At 35.4% G+C, this 20,840-nt stretch overlaps 1 protein-coding gene and 1 long non-coding RNA gene across 5 annotated transcripts in view; one reads left to right on the forward strand and one right to left on the reverse strand.

Annotated features, from left to right (window-relative positions):
* Window positions 1-20,840, forward strand: part of SAMSN1 (SAM domain, SH3 domain and nuclear localization signals 1) — a 132,032-nt gene that overhangs the window by 69,295 nt on the left and 41,897 nt on the right. The window contains exon 1 of one of the 4 annotated variants that reach the window (XM_030877771.3): window positions 14,024-14,174. The exons of the other annotated variants lie outside the window; for them this stretch is intronic. Coding sequence (XP_030733631.1) covers window positions 14,118-14,174 — 57 coding nt within the window. The 5' untranslated portion in view covers window positions 14,024-14,117. Of the gene's footprint in view, window positions 1-14,023; window positions 14,175-20,840 lie in introns of those variants that run through there. 4 annotated transcript variants of the gene reach the window in all.
* LOC115864251 (uncharacterized) overlaps window positions 1-20,840 on the reverse strand; it is a 188,235-nt gene that overhangs the window by 30,680 nt on the left and 136,715 nt on the right. The gene's annotated exons all lie outside the window — the stretch shown is intronic.

The following is a 20,840-nucleotide window of genomic DNA, read 5'->3' on the forward strand; positions in this document are numbered from 1 at the left end:
AAACACATTATGTTGAATTGTCACTCTATTGATCTGTCTTCTCACTAAACTGTAAACTCTTAGATGGCAGTGCCCATGCCTCTCCATCTTTGGAAACCTGGTAGACTGCCAGGCCCACAGTAGACATTCAAGACATATTTGTTAAACAAATGAGATAGGGCCCCACGTCCATATCTTGGAATACAACGAGAATGATGAGAAGAGTCGAGAAGTAATATTTTACGCCTGTGGGGCATTCAAGTCCCACTTAGTCTTCTCTGTGTTTGTTTGCTAGAGGGCTTTTGCCAAATCTGTCTCTCCAGGACAAAACAGTGTGTCACAGGAAAGGCGTTAAAGCATATTAAGGGTTGCTACACTCATGATGGCCAGAGGTGTGATGGCTTAAAGACTAGCAACAGATTTCTACAGTTTCCAAATTGGTACCATCTCCAGGTGGATTGTATTCACCTGCTGATTGTCAGCGGAGGAGATGACCTTTGCTGGCTGAAATAAAGAAGTTGGCTCTGCATGAACCATATGACATACTGACTGATTGTGCTAAGAGCTAGAAAAAAAAAAATACACATTTTCCCCTAAGTATTTATCATCTTGTAAAGAAAGTTTATTTTCTCTTTCAAAGGGGAAGTGTTAGTTTTCTAAAATGTCATCTCCACAATGATGAGTTAACAAGTTCAAGTCAAGCTTTAATATTTAGAGAATTATGGGGCCAGCATTTTAGTGGAGATGGGACCAATATAATTTCTTTCAATAGGAAAGAAGATATTTCACTCCAGTGAATGCTTTGCAGGAAAGCTCCTAGGCTCAAAATTAGATGTCCTAGAATCAGGAGCCGAATTGGTAGAAGAGGAAATTAGGTCTCCCATGTGCATAACATCAGGATAAACACTTTATTGGAAAGCTGTTATGGTAAAAACTTATGTTAAAAGATGTTCAGCCTTAAGAAAAAATGTGATATAAATCAATAATAGATCATACAGATGGCCAACAAACACATGAAAGGATGCTCAACATCACTCATCATTAGAGAAATGCAAATCAAAACTACAATGAGGACTTCCCTGGTGGCACAGTGGGTGAGAGTCCGCCTGCGAATGCAGGCGACACGGGTTCGTGCCCCAGTCTGGGAAGATCCCACATGCCACAGAGCAGCTGGGCCCGTGAGCCATGGCCGCTGAGCCTGCGCGTCCAGAGCCTGTGCTCCGCAATCGGAGAGGCCACAACAGTGAGAGGCCCATGTACCGCAAAAAAAAAAAAAAAAAACTAAAAATAGAACTACCATATGACACAGCAGTCCCACTACTGGGCATATACTCTGAGAAAACCGTAATTCAAAAAGAGTTATGTACCAAAATCTTCATTGCAGCTCTATTTACAATAGCCAGGACATGGAAGAAACCTAAGTGTCCATCAACAGATGAATGGATAAAGAAGTTATGGCACATATATACAATGGAATATTACTCAGCCATAAAAAGAAACGAAATTGAGTTATTTATAGTGAGGTGGATGGACCTAGAGTCTGTCATGCAGGGTGAAGTAAGTCAGAAAGAGAAAAACAAATACCGTATGCTAACACATATATATGGTATCTAAAAAAAAAAAAAGGTTTTGATGAACCTAGTGGCAGGACAGGAATAAAGACGCAGATGTAGAGAATGGACTTGAGGATATGGGGAGGTGGAAGGGGAAGCTGGGGCGCAGTGAGAGATTAGCATTGACATATATACACTACCAAATGTAAAATAGATAGCTAGCGGGAAGCAGCCGCATAGCACAGGGAGATTAGCTCAGTGCTTTGTGACCACCTAGAGGGGTGGGATAGGAAGGGTGGGAGGGAGACGCAAGAGGGAGGGGATATGGGGATATATGTATACATATAGCTGATTCACTTTGTTATACAGCAGAAACTAACACAACATTGTAAAGCAATTATACTCCAATAAAGATGTTAAAAAAATAATAGATCTTTATCTTCATTAGCAAGGTATGTTGACATATCTCACTGATTTCTCCATAAAAGAGGGTTTTTTGAAAGTGGTTTATAGTCTGTGTGTTGCAAAATTTTTGCAAGATTTTTTTCTGATAATGTCTAGTTAAACAGTTATTCTGCCTGCCATAATCCTTTCTGGTTTTGAGGGATACTAATTCTGAGATTTCAATCCTGATACTTGTTAATCCAAAGAAATGGCCTAAACTGCACAAACCTATAGAGTTGAGTTATTCATCTATTCAACAAACACTTCCTGACCTCTCCCTGTGCCAGGCACTGTGCTAGTGCTAGCAATAGGGGTGGCCTCTACCTTCTAGGTAACCGAGACAAACAAACAAACAAATAAAAGCAGTTAAAAAAAAGGTCAAGCACCTACGTGTATTTAGTTGGAGAAGGCCCTCTGTGGAGGTGACATGGAGGCTGATGCTTTAAGAATGACAAGGAGCCAGTCATGTGAAAGGGAAGGGAAGAGCACTTCAAACAAAAGAGAGGGCTTGACTAAAAGCCCAAGACACAAAAGAACTGAACAGTGTCCAAGCACAGAGCGAAGACCAGCATGACTGGATCAGGGAAAGAAAGGAGAGTGGCCCACACAGGCAAAGGCCATAGATGTCCAGGCCTTCCTGGTCATGAGAAAGTACGGAGTTTGTTTTCAAAGTGCAATTACAAATCCACAGTTAAATGCTTATCACCAAATCTAACTGAAAGCAGAACTGAAGTCTTCTGTAGAAATTTCCCCTGGTTGGTGGCTGAGGATAAACAGCATATTCAAATATCATTATAGCATGTGACAATGAGAGAACAGCAGGTTAAACTAGCCATGGCATATGTACCAGCACGGAAACCAGAGGCTAGACGTGTTCCCAAGAAGTTGGGTCACACTGTGACCACAATGTAGAATGAAAGTAGGACTTCAAAGCCTAGAAATCTAATGCTTTTCTACTATGTATTTGAAGGAGAGGGGATAAAACTAGCATTTGTTAAGATCTTCTATGTATCAGGAATTTTATATATATTGTCTGATTTAATCCCAACAATAATCACACGAGGAAATACTGTTTTCCCCTTTTACCAATGTGGCAATTGAAAGTTGGAGAGGTCAAATGTTGGGCCCAAGTTTATATAGTTTGACTGAACTCAAACCTATGTCACTCTTCCAAAGTCCACACACTCTCATCACTTCACAGGGCCTCCAGAGAAGGGTGACATGAGGAAAAGCAGACCCCAAGCCAGGCTTGCTCAGCAGACGACTAGTAACCAGAGCGTGTAACTGCTGCAGCGGCTGCTTTGAGGGTCTAGAATCCCATGCCCTTGAAAATAAAACAGGGAATCCTATTTCCTTCCAAATAGATGTTAGGTTTCAATTAATCAGTTAGTTTTCTTAGGCTGCTGGACACGGATGTTAACTTGGCTATTTGATTCACCACACTACTTGATTGACAAAGAAAAAACAGATTTTCCTTTCTCACAAGTATAGCTGCAAAAGTTATGGAAAGTTTTCATATTCGAGAAGAAAATAGAATTGAATTATGGGTAACATACTTGTAAAATCCTGTAAATGATCACTTGACTTCTCCCTTCCCAGAAATGACAAATACAAATGCTTTAAAATTAGAATGCAGAAGAATTCTCAAGAAGAAGGCTTCTGAGGACCTGTGTCTTGCTGTGGTTTCACACTTTATGTGGAAACCTCAGTCTGTATGTGTTGGGTTGGGGTGGGCAATGTCTACCTATTTATATCATACGTGGTCTCCTAAGAAGTTCTTCCATTACTCTTTGTATTAAAAGGTAAAGATGGAATTCCATATAAATGAACACATATATACATGCATATATACACATGTATACATACATATAAATACATGTATATGCATACATATGATTTAAGTGTATGTATGTATGACACTGTGAAATTTGATTTTGCTGTATACAGTTTTACATTAAAAACCTTCACTACAATCATATTCTATTCATTTCTTTTGTAATTAAACTGATATGCAATTAAAGTATTCCATCTTAATTACAAAGTTGAAGGGATGAAGGTCCCATAAGGGGTTTTGATTAAGTAATAGGCTATACAGTTACTATCTCTTACAGCTTTAGCATAGTTTCAAATGTTAAGGTATGAAAAATAATCTGGTCACTCTTGAATCTGATATAAATTTTTCCAATGAGTGAAGGTAGAAAGGAAATAGAAATAATTTTGTACTTCCTGTGTAAGAATAACTTCCTGAGGAAGCTCATATATATCTCACCAGGAGTATTTTATTAATACATTTTTCTTCAACAGGTAAAGAGAGGAAATCATGGTCTATTGATCAGCGTAGTCTACCTTCCTCTTGTGCTTCTGGGGAAAGAAGTACGAATTAAGCAGGGGATTTTTTATGGCTTTAGAAGTATTTTAAAGCCTACATTTTTTAATGGAATGAAAGATTTTTTAAATTCTATAGTGCTTTACAATTTCCAAAAGTTTCACACACTCATTGCTTCTCTCCCTGCTGGTAACCACGAGTTTGTTCTCTATATCTGTGAGTCTGCTTCTTTTTTGTTTTATTGACTAATCTGTTGTATTTTTTAGATTCCACATATAAGTGATATCATGCAGTATTTGTCTTCCTCTGTCTGACTTATTTCACTTAACATAATGTGCTCCAAGTCCATCCTTGTTGCTGCAATTGGCAAAATTTCATTCTTTTTTATGGCTGAGTAGTATCCCATTGGGTATACATAGCATATCGTCTTTATCCATTCATCTGTTGATGGACACTTAGGTTACTTCTATACCTTGGCAATTGTAAATAATGTTGCTCTGAACATTGGGGTGCATGTATCTTTTCAAATTAGTGTTTTTGTTTTTTTCAGGTACATACCCAGGAGTGGGATTCCTGGGTCATATGGTGGTTCTATTCTTAGTTTTTTGAGAAACCTCCATACAGTTTTCCACAGAGGCTGCACCAGTTTATATTCCCACCAGCAGTGTATGAGTGTTCCCTTTTCTCAACATCCTCTCTAATATTTGTTATTTGTGTTCTTTTTGATGATGATAGCCATTCTGACAGGTGTGAGGTGATATCTCATTGTAGTTTTGATTTGCACTTCCCTGATGATTAGTGAAGTTGAACATTTTTCATGTGCCTGTTGGCTATCTATAATTCCTCTTGGGAAAAATGTCTATTCAGTTCTTCTGCCCATTTTTTTAACTGGGTAGTTTGGGTTTTTTGATGTTTTTTGATGTTGAGTTGTATGAGTTGTTTATATATGTTGGATATTAACCCTTTATCAGTCATATCATTTTCAAATAGCTTCTCCCATTCAGGTTGTGTTTTTGTTTTGTTGAGGATTTCCTTTGCTGTGCAAAAGATTTTAAGTTTAATTAGGTCCCATTTGTTTACTTTTGCTTTTGTTTCCTTTACTCTAGGAGACAGACACCCCCCCCCCCCAAATAATGCTGCAATTCATGTCAAAGATTGTTTTGCCTATGTTTTCCTCTAGGAGTTTGTAGTATCCAGTCTTACATTTAGGTCTTTAATCCATTTTGAGTTTATTTTTGTATATAGTATTAAAGAATGTTCTAATTTTGTTCTTTTACATGTAGCTGTCCAGTTTTCCCAGCACCACTTATTGAAGAGGCTGTCTTTTCTCCATTATATATTCTTGCCTCCTTTGTCATCGATTAACTGACCATAAATGTATGGGTTTATTTCTGGGCTCTCTATTCTGTTCCATTGATCTATGTGTCTGTTTTTGTGCCAGTACCATACTGTTTTGCTTACTGTAGCTTTATAATACAGTCTGAAGTCAGAGAGCATGATTCTTCCAGCTTCATTCTTCTTTCTCAAGATTGTTTTGGCTATTCGGGGTCTTTTGTGTTCCCATACAAATTTTTAAATTATTTGTTCTAGTCCTGTGAAAAATACCATTGATGTTTTGATAGGAATTGTATTGAACCTACAGATTGTCTTCGGTAGTATGGTCATTTTTAACAATATTAATTCTTCCAATCCAAGAACATGGTATATCTTTCCATCTGTTTTTGTCGTCTTCAATTTCTTTCATCAGTGTCTTATAGTTTTCCAAGTATGGGTCTTTAACCTCCTTAGGTAGGTTTATTTGCAGGATTTTATCCTTTTTGATGCAATGGTAAATGGGATTGTTTCCTTAATTTCTCTTTCTGATAATTCATTGTTACTGTATAGAAATGCAACAGATTTCTGCATATTAATTTTGTATCCTACAACTTTACCAAATTCATTGATGAGCTCTAGCAGTTTTCTGGTGGTGTCTTTAGGATTTTCTATGTAAAGTATCAAGTCATCTGCAAAAACAGACAGTATTACTTCTTCCTTTACAATTTGGATTCCTTTTATTTCTTTTTCTTCTCTGACTGCTGGGGCTAGGACTTGCAAAACTATGTTGAATAAAAGTGGCAAGAGTGGACATCCTTGTCTTGTACCTGATCTTAGAGAAAAAAACAAAGGATTTTAATTGTACATGTACTATGATCTGATAAAAATTAATTTAAAAAATTTTTTATGCAAAGTTAGTTCAATTTGTTCAGTCAGTATTGTACTATGAACAGAATTTCCTTTTAGCCTAATGAGGCATAATTCAGGAGGTACTGGATTATATTCTTAGTTTAAAAATTACTTTGAAGATTTTTAATAAAAACATTTCTTATTGTTTTAGACTATCTATAAAGAATGAAAAGACAAACTATTTTCACAGGATACTGTATTCCTGTGCTTGTGAGAAGAATCTGAAAATGTGGAGAGAACACAATTACTTAAATGTGAAAATGGATTTCTATTGAAAAGCTTCATATTTTTACCTGCCTTCTTCCTACTGTGTCATACCAGTAGCCATGTCCTATGTCAATCTTAAAAATTATAAGGTTGGAGTGGTAGTGATAGGGATCAGTTTTATGTAATTAGCTACATGCTTCATGTAATTAGGAGTTTAGCAAATAAGATAAAGAACACAAATGTTTTAAAGGGCAGAATTAAAGAAGAGAGTTGGAGGTGATAAAAATGTGAATAGTTGGCAAAGCTAGACTTTACTTAAATGTAGCATATCATCTATATACATTTACCAAAAAGATGCAAACCCACAAATACAAAGACATTTGGTAAAAGGATAGGAGAAGAGATGCCAACTAATGTTTGGGATGATGGAAGGTGAATGGAGGATTGGAGCAAGGCAATCTCAGAACCTGCAGAAAAGGATGCTGCAATGAAGTGAGTTAGTGTGCACCAAAGAGTCCCTCAGAGCCCCAGCATTTGAAGCCTGCAAGGAAACTAACCTGCTCCTTCACAGCCCATCCAGGACATGGGAGGATTACTACCTGCAGAACTTAAATGATCTCAGAGAACAGAATTTCAGAAGCTGCCATTTAGGGTTCTCCTGATAAAAAGGCTTCTTACTGCCTGATCACTTAACAAGCCCACCCATTTACACAGAGCTTCCAGTCAGGATTTTTATACCATACTCTTAGTGATGTATCAACAACCAAAAATCACTAGACATTTGAAGAAAGCCTCAAAGATGAAAGACAGTGGTCAAAGCAAACAGTGGTCAAAGAAATCAGAAAGAGACAAAAACAATGAAAGGAACAGAAGGAAATTATAAAAATGGTAATTAATAACCTCAGATATATAAGAGAACTTATTCCATTTATATTTTAGTTCTTAGTGTTTTAGTACACGCCAGGCACTTTTCTACTAACTTTATAATAGTGTCTTTAATCCTCAGAGCAATTCCTTTGAGGTAGGCACTACTATCATGTCCATTTTATAGGAAGGCTACGTAACTAGCCAAGGACATCTTAGCAAATGGCAGAGCCAGGATTTGAACCCAGGCAATCAGCTTAAAGTCCACCCTCTTAACCATTACATTTTACCTCCTTTCCAAGAATTAAGAATAGAATGTTCTCAAAACCTCTTTTCTTTAGTTTTTAAAATATATTGCTATTAAAATATACCCTTGAAGTAAAAGCTAAGACCTCAAAAATAACCTGTACCCATCTACACTAACCCCCCATTCCATCCCCTGACTCTCTGCACCCAAGTAAATCATTACACTAAAAGCTATGTTCCTCACTCCTTTATTTTTTATACTGTGTATGTATTTTTCTAAAGAGCATCATGAAATATGCAATTCTTCTGTGAAATGTTCTTTTCGCTTAATATTGTATTTCCAATATTCATCCATATCGTTGCATGTTAATTGATTTCATTAATTGTTACTCCTGTATTTAAAAAAAAGAACAAAGTGTTATGAAAGGAAACAATAAGAAGTTTTACAAAACAAAAAATTTTTTTTATAAATTTATTTTTGGCTGTGTTGGGTCTTCGTTGCTGCACACGGGCTTTCTCTAGTTGCAGAGAATGGGAGCTACCCTTCATTGTGGTGTGCGGTCTTCTCATTGCCGTGGCTTCTCTTGTTGCAGAGCACGGGCTCTAGGCACATGGGCTTCAGTAGTTGTGTCATGCGGGCTCAGTAGTTGTGGCTCGTGGGCTCTAGAGTGCAGGCTCAGTAGTTGTGGCACACGGGCTTAGTTGCTCCACGACAGGTGGGATCTTCCTGGACCAGGGTTCAAACCTGTGTCCCCTGCATTGGCGGGCAGATTCTTAACCACTGTGCCACCAAGGAAGTCCCAAAACAAAATATTATAGTTAAAAGAAACTATTTATTAGAATAATTAGTGGAAAAATAATGGAATTTCCTAGAAAGTTAAAAGAAAAAATGAAGAAGGGGAAGGAGAAGGGGAAGAAGAACAAGGAGGAAAAGAAGAAGGAGAAGGAGGAGGAGGGGGAGGAGCAGAAGAAAACAGAGAAATATAATACAATGAGCATATCAGTTGGGGTGTCTAACACTGTACTAATAAGATTTCCAGAAAAAGAGAACAGAGAAAGAGATGAAGAATTTATTAAAGAAACAGACCTTAAGGTTGTGTGTTTCCAGTTTGAAGAGCCATTGAGAGAGCAGTGCAGGGAAAGAAAAAATAAACTATATCAAGACACAATATGACATTTTAGGACATACCAAGGATAAAAGGAATATATATATATATATATATATATATATATACACACATATATATATATGTATATATACATATATATATATTTTTTCTTTCTCTCCAGTGTCATTTGTCTTCTCAACAAAAACTTTGGAAGCTAGAAGACAATGGAGAGGCTGTCTAAATTCTGCAGAAGAATAAAGTTAGAATTCCAAGTCAAGATAGCATTCAAATGTTAAGGATCTACAAGGTCCTAAAACATTTCCGTTAGGGAGGTGTGTTTCTGCAAATGAAAGAATAGACAAAAAAGATAATGTGAGATTCAAGTTCAAGAGGATCCAAACCAAGAGGTGATTGAGAATTTCCATTTAAGCCTCAGTACTGCATACTTAGAGATTAATCACACCCCACTGAAACCAGGAAAAAATAAATTTGAAATGTTTGAGCATTTAAAATTATAAGTATGGTGACTGAACTTAAATGTTCAAAAAAAATCAGTTGATAAATTTGTTGGGGGCATTTATTTGGGATATGTTAGCAATTATGAACTCCAAAAATAAACAGCAAGGGAACACAAAGCAATAAACATAATTTTACTTATCCATGAACAATATTTATAAAATAACAATAAGTAATGATTTAACTAAATAATTATAAGAGAGTAGGGAAGTGAAAGGAGTACAAAATCCTCAAGGACAAAAACAGGAATCAATAGACAACGTCTAATACATAAATCAAGAAAGTGTGGGCCTATCATGTAGAAAAATGAATTTAACCAATGAGAAAAATGGTTTTAATACTGGATGGATAAAACAAAGAATTGAAATAAGAAGTCTGGGTGTATAAACGGATGTCACAGGGAGCTACTGTTTTTTAAGTTTTTAGGGTAAACATTTCAGTTTTTACAAGATGTTAAATGACATTTAGAAGTGTGAAAGGGAAACATATTATAGAAATGAGAAGATTATAACTATAATTTGGGTGTGACATTGAGGCAAGCAAAGATTGTAAGATTAAAAGTCAAAGGTTAAGAGAATAATAAATATTTTTTAGAAACATAAATTGGGGAGCTATAGCTCCAGATCAAGGAGAAAATAGAATATGCTTATGGTAGTAACTTCAGAGATAATATCAATTCATAGATGGATGCTTTATCAAAAGCCATCAGCAGGGAACTTCAGAACCTAGGGAATTTCATATCATGTAGACAAATCTAATCTGTTCTCCAACCCTGATTTTTATAAGCATGAAATTAGAAAAAATGATTTTAAAGATTGCTTTGAGAGGATCTGGACTCTTTACTCAGAGTCACAACAAGGTAGCCTGGGTGGGAGAAGAAAATTGAAGAGGTAGCAGTTTTGTCTATATGGTACTGAGTCTTAATTAAAGAATAGGGTTCTAGATAGTTACACACTTACTGGTTTGATATTTTTATACACACCTACTGATTGAAACACTCTTTCCAACCAATAGCTCAGCATTACCTTCCCTCTCCCCAGTCTTTACCATTCCAGACCTTAACGCCTAAATAAATCATTCCCATTTTATGGCAGGTCCTTAGGCATAACTATGGTATAGAGTGATGTTTATGAGCTGAGATTTTTGGATTGAACCTTGACTCCACCACTTCCTAGCTGTGCAAACTGGGCACATTACCTAACCTCACCTGGAAGTTGAGGATGACAATGTTAGTACCAGCTTATGGAGATTTTTTGAGGATTACATGGGAAATATGAGTAAAGCACAATGCAAGGCATATAATAAGCACTCAAAATTAATAGTCATCATTATTATTATTAACTTTGAGAATAAGAAGACATCATGAATATTAAATTTTTAATCATGAATGTATGAAATTTTGTTTTATCATTACTTATTACGGCAACCACTTAGAAAGTATATATTTATAATTTGTTGAAATAATCTGAGTAATTTGCATATATTTTAAACTTAGATCCCCTAATTGTTTTATTCAGTGATGAACTGGGACGCCTCATTTTTTGTTTACTAAGTCTTCTCTTATGTTGTTTTCAAACATCTTGCCATGCATAGATGTGATCTAAGAAGTTCTTCCTCTGTTTCAAAAGAGTTTCTTCCTGTATGATTCTTTAGGTTCACCATTCATCTTAGACTGTTGGTCCTTTTTATTTATCTCAATTCTCTGTTTCTTCTACAACTAAGATAGTGAGGTAATGTGCCACATTATCTCTTTAGAAATTTAAATAAGAAATAATGTCACAAGGCCAGGTTCTCTCCCAAGAGGCTTCCCAAGATATCTAGGGCCTCACCAGCAGCTCTCCTCTAACAGAAGCATAATGTTTGCAGCACACCAAGAGGGGATCCTTTTTGGGATACACTCTGATTAACCACCATAGTATTTTTAAAATTTACAGTGAGAAATAGCAATTGCAGAGTTTCTGGGACTTGTTGTCCCTATGAACAATGCATTCTCTTTCTGCTGACAGGAATTAATCTGTGATTTGAATTTGGATAGCAAACTATCAATAAATATTTATTGGACTGCTGAAACAACTCTTTTATGTCTCACTTTACTTTCTCATAAAATACACCCCAATAGCTGTCATTTGTTTGCAATTTCTTTAAAATGTTGCCTTACCCACTATGATGCAGAAATTGTAACCGACATATATGCCACGAAGTCCCAGCCTTTTTTCACCTTGCCTGTGTTAAGACCATTAAGGTAATGTGTGAAAACAAAGCAATGAGACTTTGCTCTTTTGCAATTTCCCTGTTTGAGAACATGTCTTAAGCAACATGTGGCTTCGTGGTTCCATCATGACAGGGAATTTGTGTGCTCAATACTGACTTTCTACCTCATTCCTGTTCTATATACCTTTGACTTTAGAATTTGCTATATCACTCTGGGTCATTCATTAAATATCTTGATAGCACCAGACTTCCACAGAATAGGAGATAATCGATCACAGCATTTGCTACTCTGTCACCTGAGATTTTCCGAGGACCAATATGTTTAATACAGATTGTAATAGCACCTCAAACGTCACACCTGTTTTTAATCTCTGGAAAACATCCTTCTCGAGTATAAGAGAAAGTTGGAAAATTGCTTTTCCCATCTTTAATTCTGAGGGAAAAAATTTCAAGCTTTATTTACATTTTAAATATTTCTTACAGTATTAATGATGGTAAAAAGGCCTAGAGATCATAAATTGAGATTTTTCTACAAGCCGCTTGAGTGCAATACTTTTAAAAGCGGCATATAGTCCAGCTGTGGTCACCATGAATGTGAGTGTTCTCTATTCTTTACTTGTGATTATAGAAATACAATCTATAGCAAACATTATCCCAAACATAACTGTTTGAAATCCATGAACATTTCTTGACATAAAACATTTCTTAAATAAGTACATTCTTTATTGGCATTTCCTTTTATTCTCACCAAAACCCTAACATGTGATTAGCACATTATCATTCCCATGTTATTGCCTGAAGTCTAAAATTGAATTAAATTTCTACTCAGAGGTGAAGAAATGGGGCCACAGAGGTTGCAAATGTTTCAGTTAAGAAATACTTTTTTCATGACTTTCAATTTCTGAAGAAATGAAAAAAATTTTGCTTAGATCACTGCCGTAACTTAAGCCCCAATAGAAAGTCTGAAAGGAAGCATACTTCTAGGGAATTACCCAACCTCAGAGTCCTCAGGTTTTTTAGTGTTATCCTCTGTGGCATTATTTTGAAAATACCAGCCTGGTTACCCTCTGTGTCATTATTTTGAAAATACCAGCCTGATAATTCTTGAAAAATATAATTCCGCTCTTAATATCCAGTAGAAGAAGCATATTAACCATAATCTTGACAAGTGTATTCCTTCAATTCTGCTATAGAACATAAACTATTTTTAGCTAGTCAGGAGGCTCGATATATTGTCAGACAGCACACAACAGACGCTCAATTTAATATTCGTTAAATGAATCAGTGAAATTTGGAAACTAGAGCTGGGTTTCAGAGAGTAGGGTCTTAGAGGTATGAGGAAAGACTGAGAAATAGAGTCAGCTGATTTGTAGAGAAGCTGCTCGTTAAGAATATGATACCACTGTTTTTCACCCCAGGGGTTTTATAAACAAAATCTAAGTTGATTTCCTTTACAAGCCGGTTTTAATAGAAGTGGAATTTCAGACATTTTACAAGTCTCCCTTTGGTAAATCACTAATTAATAAGAAATCTTGAACTTCTTGCTTTTACTTACTATGTTGGTTTTGACATTATAATAAAAATGTTAAACCCTTTAGTTTGATAGGGAAAGTCTTTCTAAGCCTTATTAGCTCTCTTCCAGGCCCGTTAAATAAGGACTTGGGATGCTTCATTTGAAGGTACCATTGATCCATTGGATCACCACTCTAACAGCAATTATCAGCATATGACAAAGAAGTTTGTAGCAGAAGGACATCTGGTTAATTGAGGGACTGTTTAATTGATTTCCATATTAATCAGAACTTTACAAAAGTAACAATATGCATAATCATTTAATTCTGGATTCATATTCCTATTAATATGAATTTCATCCATACTCTATTTTTTTAATATGCATACATGCTTTAAATAGGATTAGTATTGTTTAAAGTCTAGTTTATTATGTCTTCCAATAAAGTTTACCTAGGAAGCAAAATTGACTACCTTGAGTATCCTCTTCATTTTTAAATACTAAAAAGCTCACATTTCAAGTTTTGTTTCATTTATTGGCTCAGATGTTTTCTTTTTCTTTTCTCATTTCTGTGAAATGTGTTATAGATTTTTATTTTTGTATCAACTGAAAAAATGCTCTTTATTTGGAAATCTTCATGGCCCTTGTAAATGCAGGCATGTCAAAATGTGAGATTTAGGAATCTACCTCGTAGAATACAGCAGGAACAGAACGTTAAAGAGTTACCAAAGAATTACCGTTAAAAAAAAAACCAAAAAAAACTTCACCCGTGTATATGTGAAGTCATATCCTGACCAAAAGAGGAAGTGGCAGGTTACTAGGCTCAAACTTATCTGTGGCTCTACATCATAGATAACATACTGCTGACCGTCTTCAGTTGTTTCTGTAACAACAGAAAGTGCACTCACTCGGAGTAGTCTGAATCCAAAATGCTGAAGAGAAAACCATCCAATGTTTCAGAGAAGGAGAAACATCAAAAACCAAAGGTAAGGTAATTTCATACATAGTTGGACAAAACCAACATGTTTAATAGAATACACACGCACACACATTGTTCTTATCTGTCAGTCATAAATCAATTCAACCATAGGGTTGAAACCCTCATGGCAAATATGGAAAAAATTGAATTGCTAAGTTAAGTTTAGGTGTTAAATAATACCTGACAATAATTGTCTCTGTAATTTTATCTTATAGGGCATATTTGATTATTTACATCTGTAACTGAACTTTGAGCTTGTATTGTCAACTTCATGGAAATCATTTTGGTGGTCTCTTTTTGAAAGGCTGATATTATGAAACCTTGGTGTACATTTTTAATAACTATAAAGGTGTCAAGGTCTATTTAACAATCTACCAAGTGCATTTTATCTCTTGCATTCTCAGCTCTTCATAATATATTTAATTATGAGGTTGTAAAATGGAGGTGTTTTGATTAAATATTTAATTTTTTTCATTTTTTCAGACTAAAATATGATAGCTTGTTGTAGAGGTTATTTTTTCTACTCTCTCTCTCTTGAACTAACTCCACTACTAGAGAGAGGACTGGGTTGTGTTTGGGAAACATCAAAACCCCATAAATTTATAGATTTGACAAATTGGTTCTATTTGAAATGTTACCCTACTCTTTGTATTGAAAATAATTACTAGTTAAAAAGTAGGATATGAGATAACAAAGTTTAGATTCTATTGTAGAACTATAAATTAGTTTCATTAATAACATAAAAGAAAATATCTGTGAAATACTGGTGTCAGAGAAGTTTTCCAAAACCTGTACATTTTTTGAGTTTCTTAGGTAAATAACAATTTAAATCTGCTTGTGAATAAACAATAACTGAGTTCAGGTGTCTTTTTAGAGGACTGATTTTTTTTTTTTTTTTTGTGGTACGCGGGCCTCTCACTGTTGTGGCCTCTCCCGTTGCGGAGCACAGGCTCCGGACGCGCAGGCTCAGCGGCCATGGCTCACGGGCCCAGTCGCTCCACGGCATGTGGGATCTTCCCGGACCGGGGCACGAACCCGTGTCCCCTGCATTGGCAGGCGGACTCTCAATCACTGCGCCACCAGGGAAGCCCTAGAGGACTGATTTATTATCAATTATTGACCTTTATTTGCTAGGCACCATTCAGAGAAAAAGAAGTTGGGAATTGATTGTGAACTTTTGAATTGTTGTGACATTGAACAATGGTCTATGTTTTATAACTCTTTGCAAGTTACCACACAACCTCTCTGAATAAAACTGAAAATAAATGATTGCCAGTCTTTGAAAACTAAGAATAAATGATTTTCAATATTAATTCTTTCTGACACAAAAATCTGATAAAGGGTAGGCAAGCATCTCTAGTTAAAAATACAGCTGGGGGCTTCCCTGGTGGTGCAGTGGTTGAGAGTCCGCCTGCCGATGTGGGGGACAAGGGTTCGTGCCCCGGTCCGGGAAGATCCCACATGCCGCGGAGCGGCTGGGCCCGTGAGCCATGGCCGCTGAGCCTGCGCGTCCGTAGCCTGTGCTCCGCAACAGGAGAGGCCACAACAGTGAGAGGCCCGCGTACCACAAAGAAAAACCAAAAATACAGCTGGATAACATAGCATGATTTCTTTTTCCTTAATAAAATAAAAATTCAAGGTAACATTTCCCAAAGAATACAACAAAGTTTTTAAAAGCATTACTTACCTTTCTGTTCAAGATTATTTTTACATACAATTTGCTTGATTAAACACAACCAATATTGAGTTGACAGTAGTAAGTTTTAAGGAGATCACAAAAATTAATATGAAGCAGTGGTTTCCCTCCAAGTATTTAAAATTTAAAGTTAGAGTATCTCATGAGAACTCTATTATGTAGTGAACTACTATCATATTTATGTCATTGAACAATTTTCAAAATGATACTTTAGTCTATGATCATCATTTGCCTTAAGTGTAGGAACTATTGTAATAGAAGTGGTATATTGTTCATCTTACTGACTTACTTATTCATAAATGTAAAAATATATTTGATAAAATATACATCTGGTAACAAAATATATCACAGAAAATAGTCACACCGGAAACATTAACTTTTGCTATGAATGAATTCCTGTTTCCTTTAGATGGATGGTTTCATTTTATATGAATTTAAAGAGCTATGTGAATGTATATTCACATGTTCATACCTTCCAGATCAACTAAATCCTTTCCTTTTAATATGGAGGTGATATTTTTCCAATTATTATACTTATGTGTTAGAAACAACTTTGCTTTAATTCACATTTATTTTACTGGGTAATTTTCTTTGTGTATTTTATGGAAAAAGAGCCAAATCCCTAAGAGATGGCAGAGATTCCTACAAATAAATGGCTAGTAGAGTGAGGACTGCAAATCCCTTCATCTACTAGAAGGGAACATAGGGCCTGTGTCTAGAAAGATAGAATAGGACCATCAAGAAATCAGTCTGAAATGTAGGGAATCTCCGTCTACACTAATTGACTACATACCAGACAATCATTCACATCTCTTGACCTGGAAACATACATTCCTTGTGCTATACTCTTTCAAAATTTCTGAGAGAGATTTCCTTGCTTTTTAACTGTAAATGCTAAAGTAGGTAAGAAGCAACAACATTAAAAATGAGGTGACTATTATTTAGTCATGCAGCTCATGTTAACTTCTGTGGGTTGTAGTTCAGGTGACCTAATACCCAATTCAAATGGTGAGTGAATATTATACCTAATGTTATTCCTTAAATAAAAGTTACAAAACTGTTCATTTGAAAAAGTAAGTAAATGGTGAAGGACTTTGTTATTAGTATTTTTAAATATGTCCTGTGGTTGTAAGAAATTTCAAAACATTCATGGATATAAAATGTAGCAATAGATTTTATAAGTCCGTATACAAAATAATTTATTATTTTCTTATATTCACAAGACTTATCAATAAAGATATCCATGAATCAAAAAAAAAATCAGAACCCATTAAAATATCATTTTACCATCTATAATTTATTAATATGTTTTCTTTTTCACCTTTTATTCTCCTCTGTTTCTCCATTTTTGGTATGGGTTCTTTCCTTCAAATAGCTCATAAATAGGACAAATAGCATTCATATTTATTATAAGAGATTCATAGTGTAGGTTAAAAAGGAGAGACGAGAAATATTCCATAAGGGAAACTGTTATAATTCATGTCTCAGAACTCTCTATGGCGTATTAGTAAATTCCAAATTAAGAAAGATATTTGATAAATTTCTTTTTGATAAATGATTAAGTATTCTACATTTAGATTACTCAATCAAAAATAGCCTTTCTTAACATACTTGCAAGGTACTGTACTTTCCTTTTTGAATTTTGTTTTCACCTCGTCATCACTAGTGCCCACTACTGATTGTGAATTAAAAAAATAAGCATATCTAGTATGCAGAGGTCAAAAGATATGATCTCATTACACTCAATAAATCTTTAAATTATGGAACATAATTTTCCTTAACTCTTTTTCCAACTAAAATGTTTTAGTTTGCTATATTTATTGTGAGGTTATGATGTACCAGTGGCTGTGTTTAGAGCTTTTTGTACATTAATTTATTTAATATTTGTAACATTTCTGTGAGAGAATAACTTTTATTTAGCCTTATAGATGAGAAGGCATAGAGAAGGTTAATGAACTTAAGCAAAGATGCATAGATAAAAAATAAAACTCTGTTGTATGAAATACATATGTCAATTTCCTGCACTCCTGTTCTTAATTATTATGCCACCGTTACAAGCATAGGGACCGTAGATATTATTTCTATTTCTGTCTTAATCACCAGTTAAATTTTAAGGAAAACTGGGAGAGCATATTTTTAAGAGCCTCTCTCTGTCAGGTGGAAAGGAATTTAGGAATTTAGAGGTCCTCCATTCCTGTCTCTGACTAAATGCCAGAATTCCACCTATTAAATCCCTCCAGGTGTCCATCCAAGCTTTAAAACTTAAAATTGTAAAACAACAAGAACAACTTTATTAGCATTCAAATGTTCAAATTGTCAAAAAAATCATGACCTAGTACTGAGATAGCTAAACGCATGTATTTCCCTCCTAAATCTAGTATAACACCTTTAATGTAGTAAGTTCTTAATAAGTATTTGGAAGGTGAATGAAGTTTCTTGCTTCTACTGTATGCAACCTGGTTCAAGTATGAATACTGACTAGTACTATGTATTTTCATTATTCTTGGTAGCAAGACTGTTAGTGTGTACATAAGAAAGTTTGTATGCATGTGTGTAAATACAATTATAAATCATTTCTAAGTTTTATTTTAAGAAAAACTCCAATAAAGTAAATGTTGTGCAAGAATCCCTAGAGAGTCCCATTGTTACATAACAAGTAGACCATTGTTCCAGGTTAGGGAATATGGTAGAAACTTTGAAAATAGAAAAGGAATAGACACCACAGATGAAGCTCTGCTCCTGTAATTAGAACAGGTTGACCTTTATTTGGCTGGGATTAATGATCTGTGTTAATAAATCTTAACTCAGGTTTTTCTTTGCGTAAAGGAGATTCAAATACCACTGTTATTTTAAAGGGAAACACTGATATAATAGCAGCTCTGGAAATAGTTTTTTCTTTGTTTTTTTTTTACCATTTCTTAAAATCTAAAGTGCCTACTAAATGAGACACCATTAGTGTCACAGATGCTAATTTTCACTAGCAATGACTGAAGTGGCATTCTTTCCCATTTGCATTTGATCCTAGCAATGATGAGAGGTGATGAGTTGATTATGAGTTGTTTTCACTGCACTGCCCGCTGTGCAAATTTATGCTCCTAGACAAGGATGACACATAGTTGTGGCATTTAAGAGCTTTCTTCATTGCTTTTCCTATCAAGACTGTTAAGATACATTTTTAACTCTTATCTAACCAGGTATAAGAAAAGAGAAGAAGTATTTATATGAACCGGTGCTTACTTTAGGCCAAGTACTTGCACAAGGGGTTTATGGAACTCCCTCCGCCACCTAATTTACAGAAAACAGCACTGTAGCTGTGAAAAATTTTGTCCAAGATATCATGGCTAGCAAAAAAATTGATTTGAGATTATTCGGGGCGGCTTTTCTTTTTCTAAACCTGTGGGTTTCCCCCCTGCTACTTCTTTTTGCGTCATCATCTGGGGTATAATTTTCAGACTTTAATTTATGTTTCTTCAGTTGAATGTTTTGGCTTTTCAAACAAAGTGATTCCAAGTAAGGTATGTGATATACAATGTAAGTAATATTTTGAATCCACTTTTTCCATTAGAAAAATGGTGGGTATAAATAAATGTTTATCTTTACTTTGGGTTATTACCCCCCCGTTCCCCTAAAAAATCTCTCTAAAGGTTCTCTTCACTTCTGTATTTAGTTAGTATTTGTGTCATATTTGTTTTCCAAGAAATATTTAAAGTAAATTATAATGCAAACCTAAAGACAAATAACATAAGACAGAAGAAAATGGAGTATAGACCACAGTAAAAAGTATTACAGGGCCACCAAGTTTGAGTTGAATATGGATCTAAGTATTGCTACTCATTGTGGTCCTATAGACTAGCAACACTGGCATTCCAGGAGTTTGTTAGAAATGCAGATTCTCTGGCCTACCCCAGGCCTATTAACTCAGAATATACATTGTAGTGAGATACCCAGGAGCTCTGTGAGCACTTTAAAGTTTGGAAATGATTTCTACATTGATGGTTCTCAACCTAGGTTGCACATTTGAATCACTGAAGAGCTTTAAGAAATACTGATGATTGGGTTCCTTCTTCAATATTCTAATTTACCTAATGTAGAATGTACCTGAGCATCAATAACATTTAAAGTTTCCCAATTTGGAGATATTTTTTTCTACTAATCTCTTCAAAGAACTTAAAAGTTAATTCACTCCTTCCTTCCTTCATTCTTCAAAGCGATAGATATCTACTGAGTGCTTACTATGAACAATATAGACCATATGCTGGGAATACAGTGGTGAATAAAACAAAGACCCCTGGCCTCATAGGATTTACATTTACTGGGGGTGACAGACAAAAAACAAGATGAATATGTTAAATACAGAGTAGGCTAAGTGACGGTAATTGTTAAGAAGAAAAGGAAGAATACGAAATACAAAGAACCAGGGAAGACTTGGTGAGAATGGGACATTTAAAAAGGGACCTGAAGGGAATGAAGTGCTGGCCATGAGCTTGGCTGAGGAAATCTTACTCCAGGCCCAGGGATGAGCAAGACCAAAAGCATTTTTTTTAAATTAATTTTTATTAGAGCAGAGTTGCTTTACAATGTTGTGTTAGTTTCTGCTGTACAGCAAAGTGAATCAGTTACACGTATACATATAGCCCCTCTGTTTTGGATTTCCTTCCCATTTAATTCACCACAGAGCATTGAGTAGAGTTCTCTGAGCTATACAGTAGGTTCTCATTAATTATCTATTTTATACATAGTAGTGTATATATGGAGTGTCCCTGGTGTGTTTGAGAAACAATGGATCAGAATACACAAGGGGAAGAGCAGTCACACAGAGATGTAGAGGGCCTTCTAGGTCATTATAAGGATTTGAGCTAGTATTAAAAGACTTTGAGAAGGGAAGAGAAGGATCTGGCTTATATTTAGTGGGTTTATTCTTTCTTTTGTGTTTCAAATACACTGAAGAAAGTGAGGGAGGAAGCAGGGAAAGGAGAC

This window comes from Globicephala melas, chromosome 4 (assembly GCF_963455315.2).
Source record: "Globicephala melas chromosome 4, mGloMel1.2, whole genome shotgun sequence".
In the NCBI taxonomy this organism is placed as follows: domain Eukaryota; kingdom Metazoa; phylum Chordata; class Mammalia; order Artiodactyla; family Delphinidae; genus Globicephala; species Globicephala melas.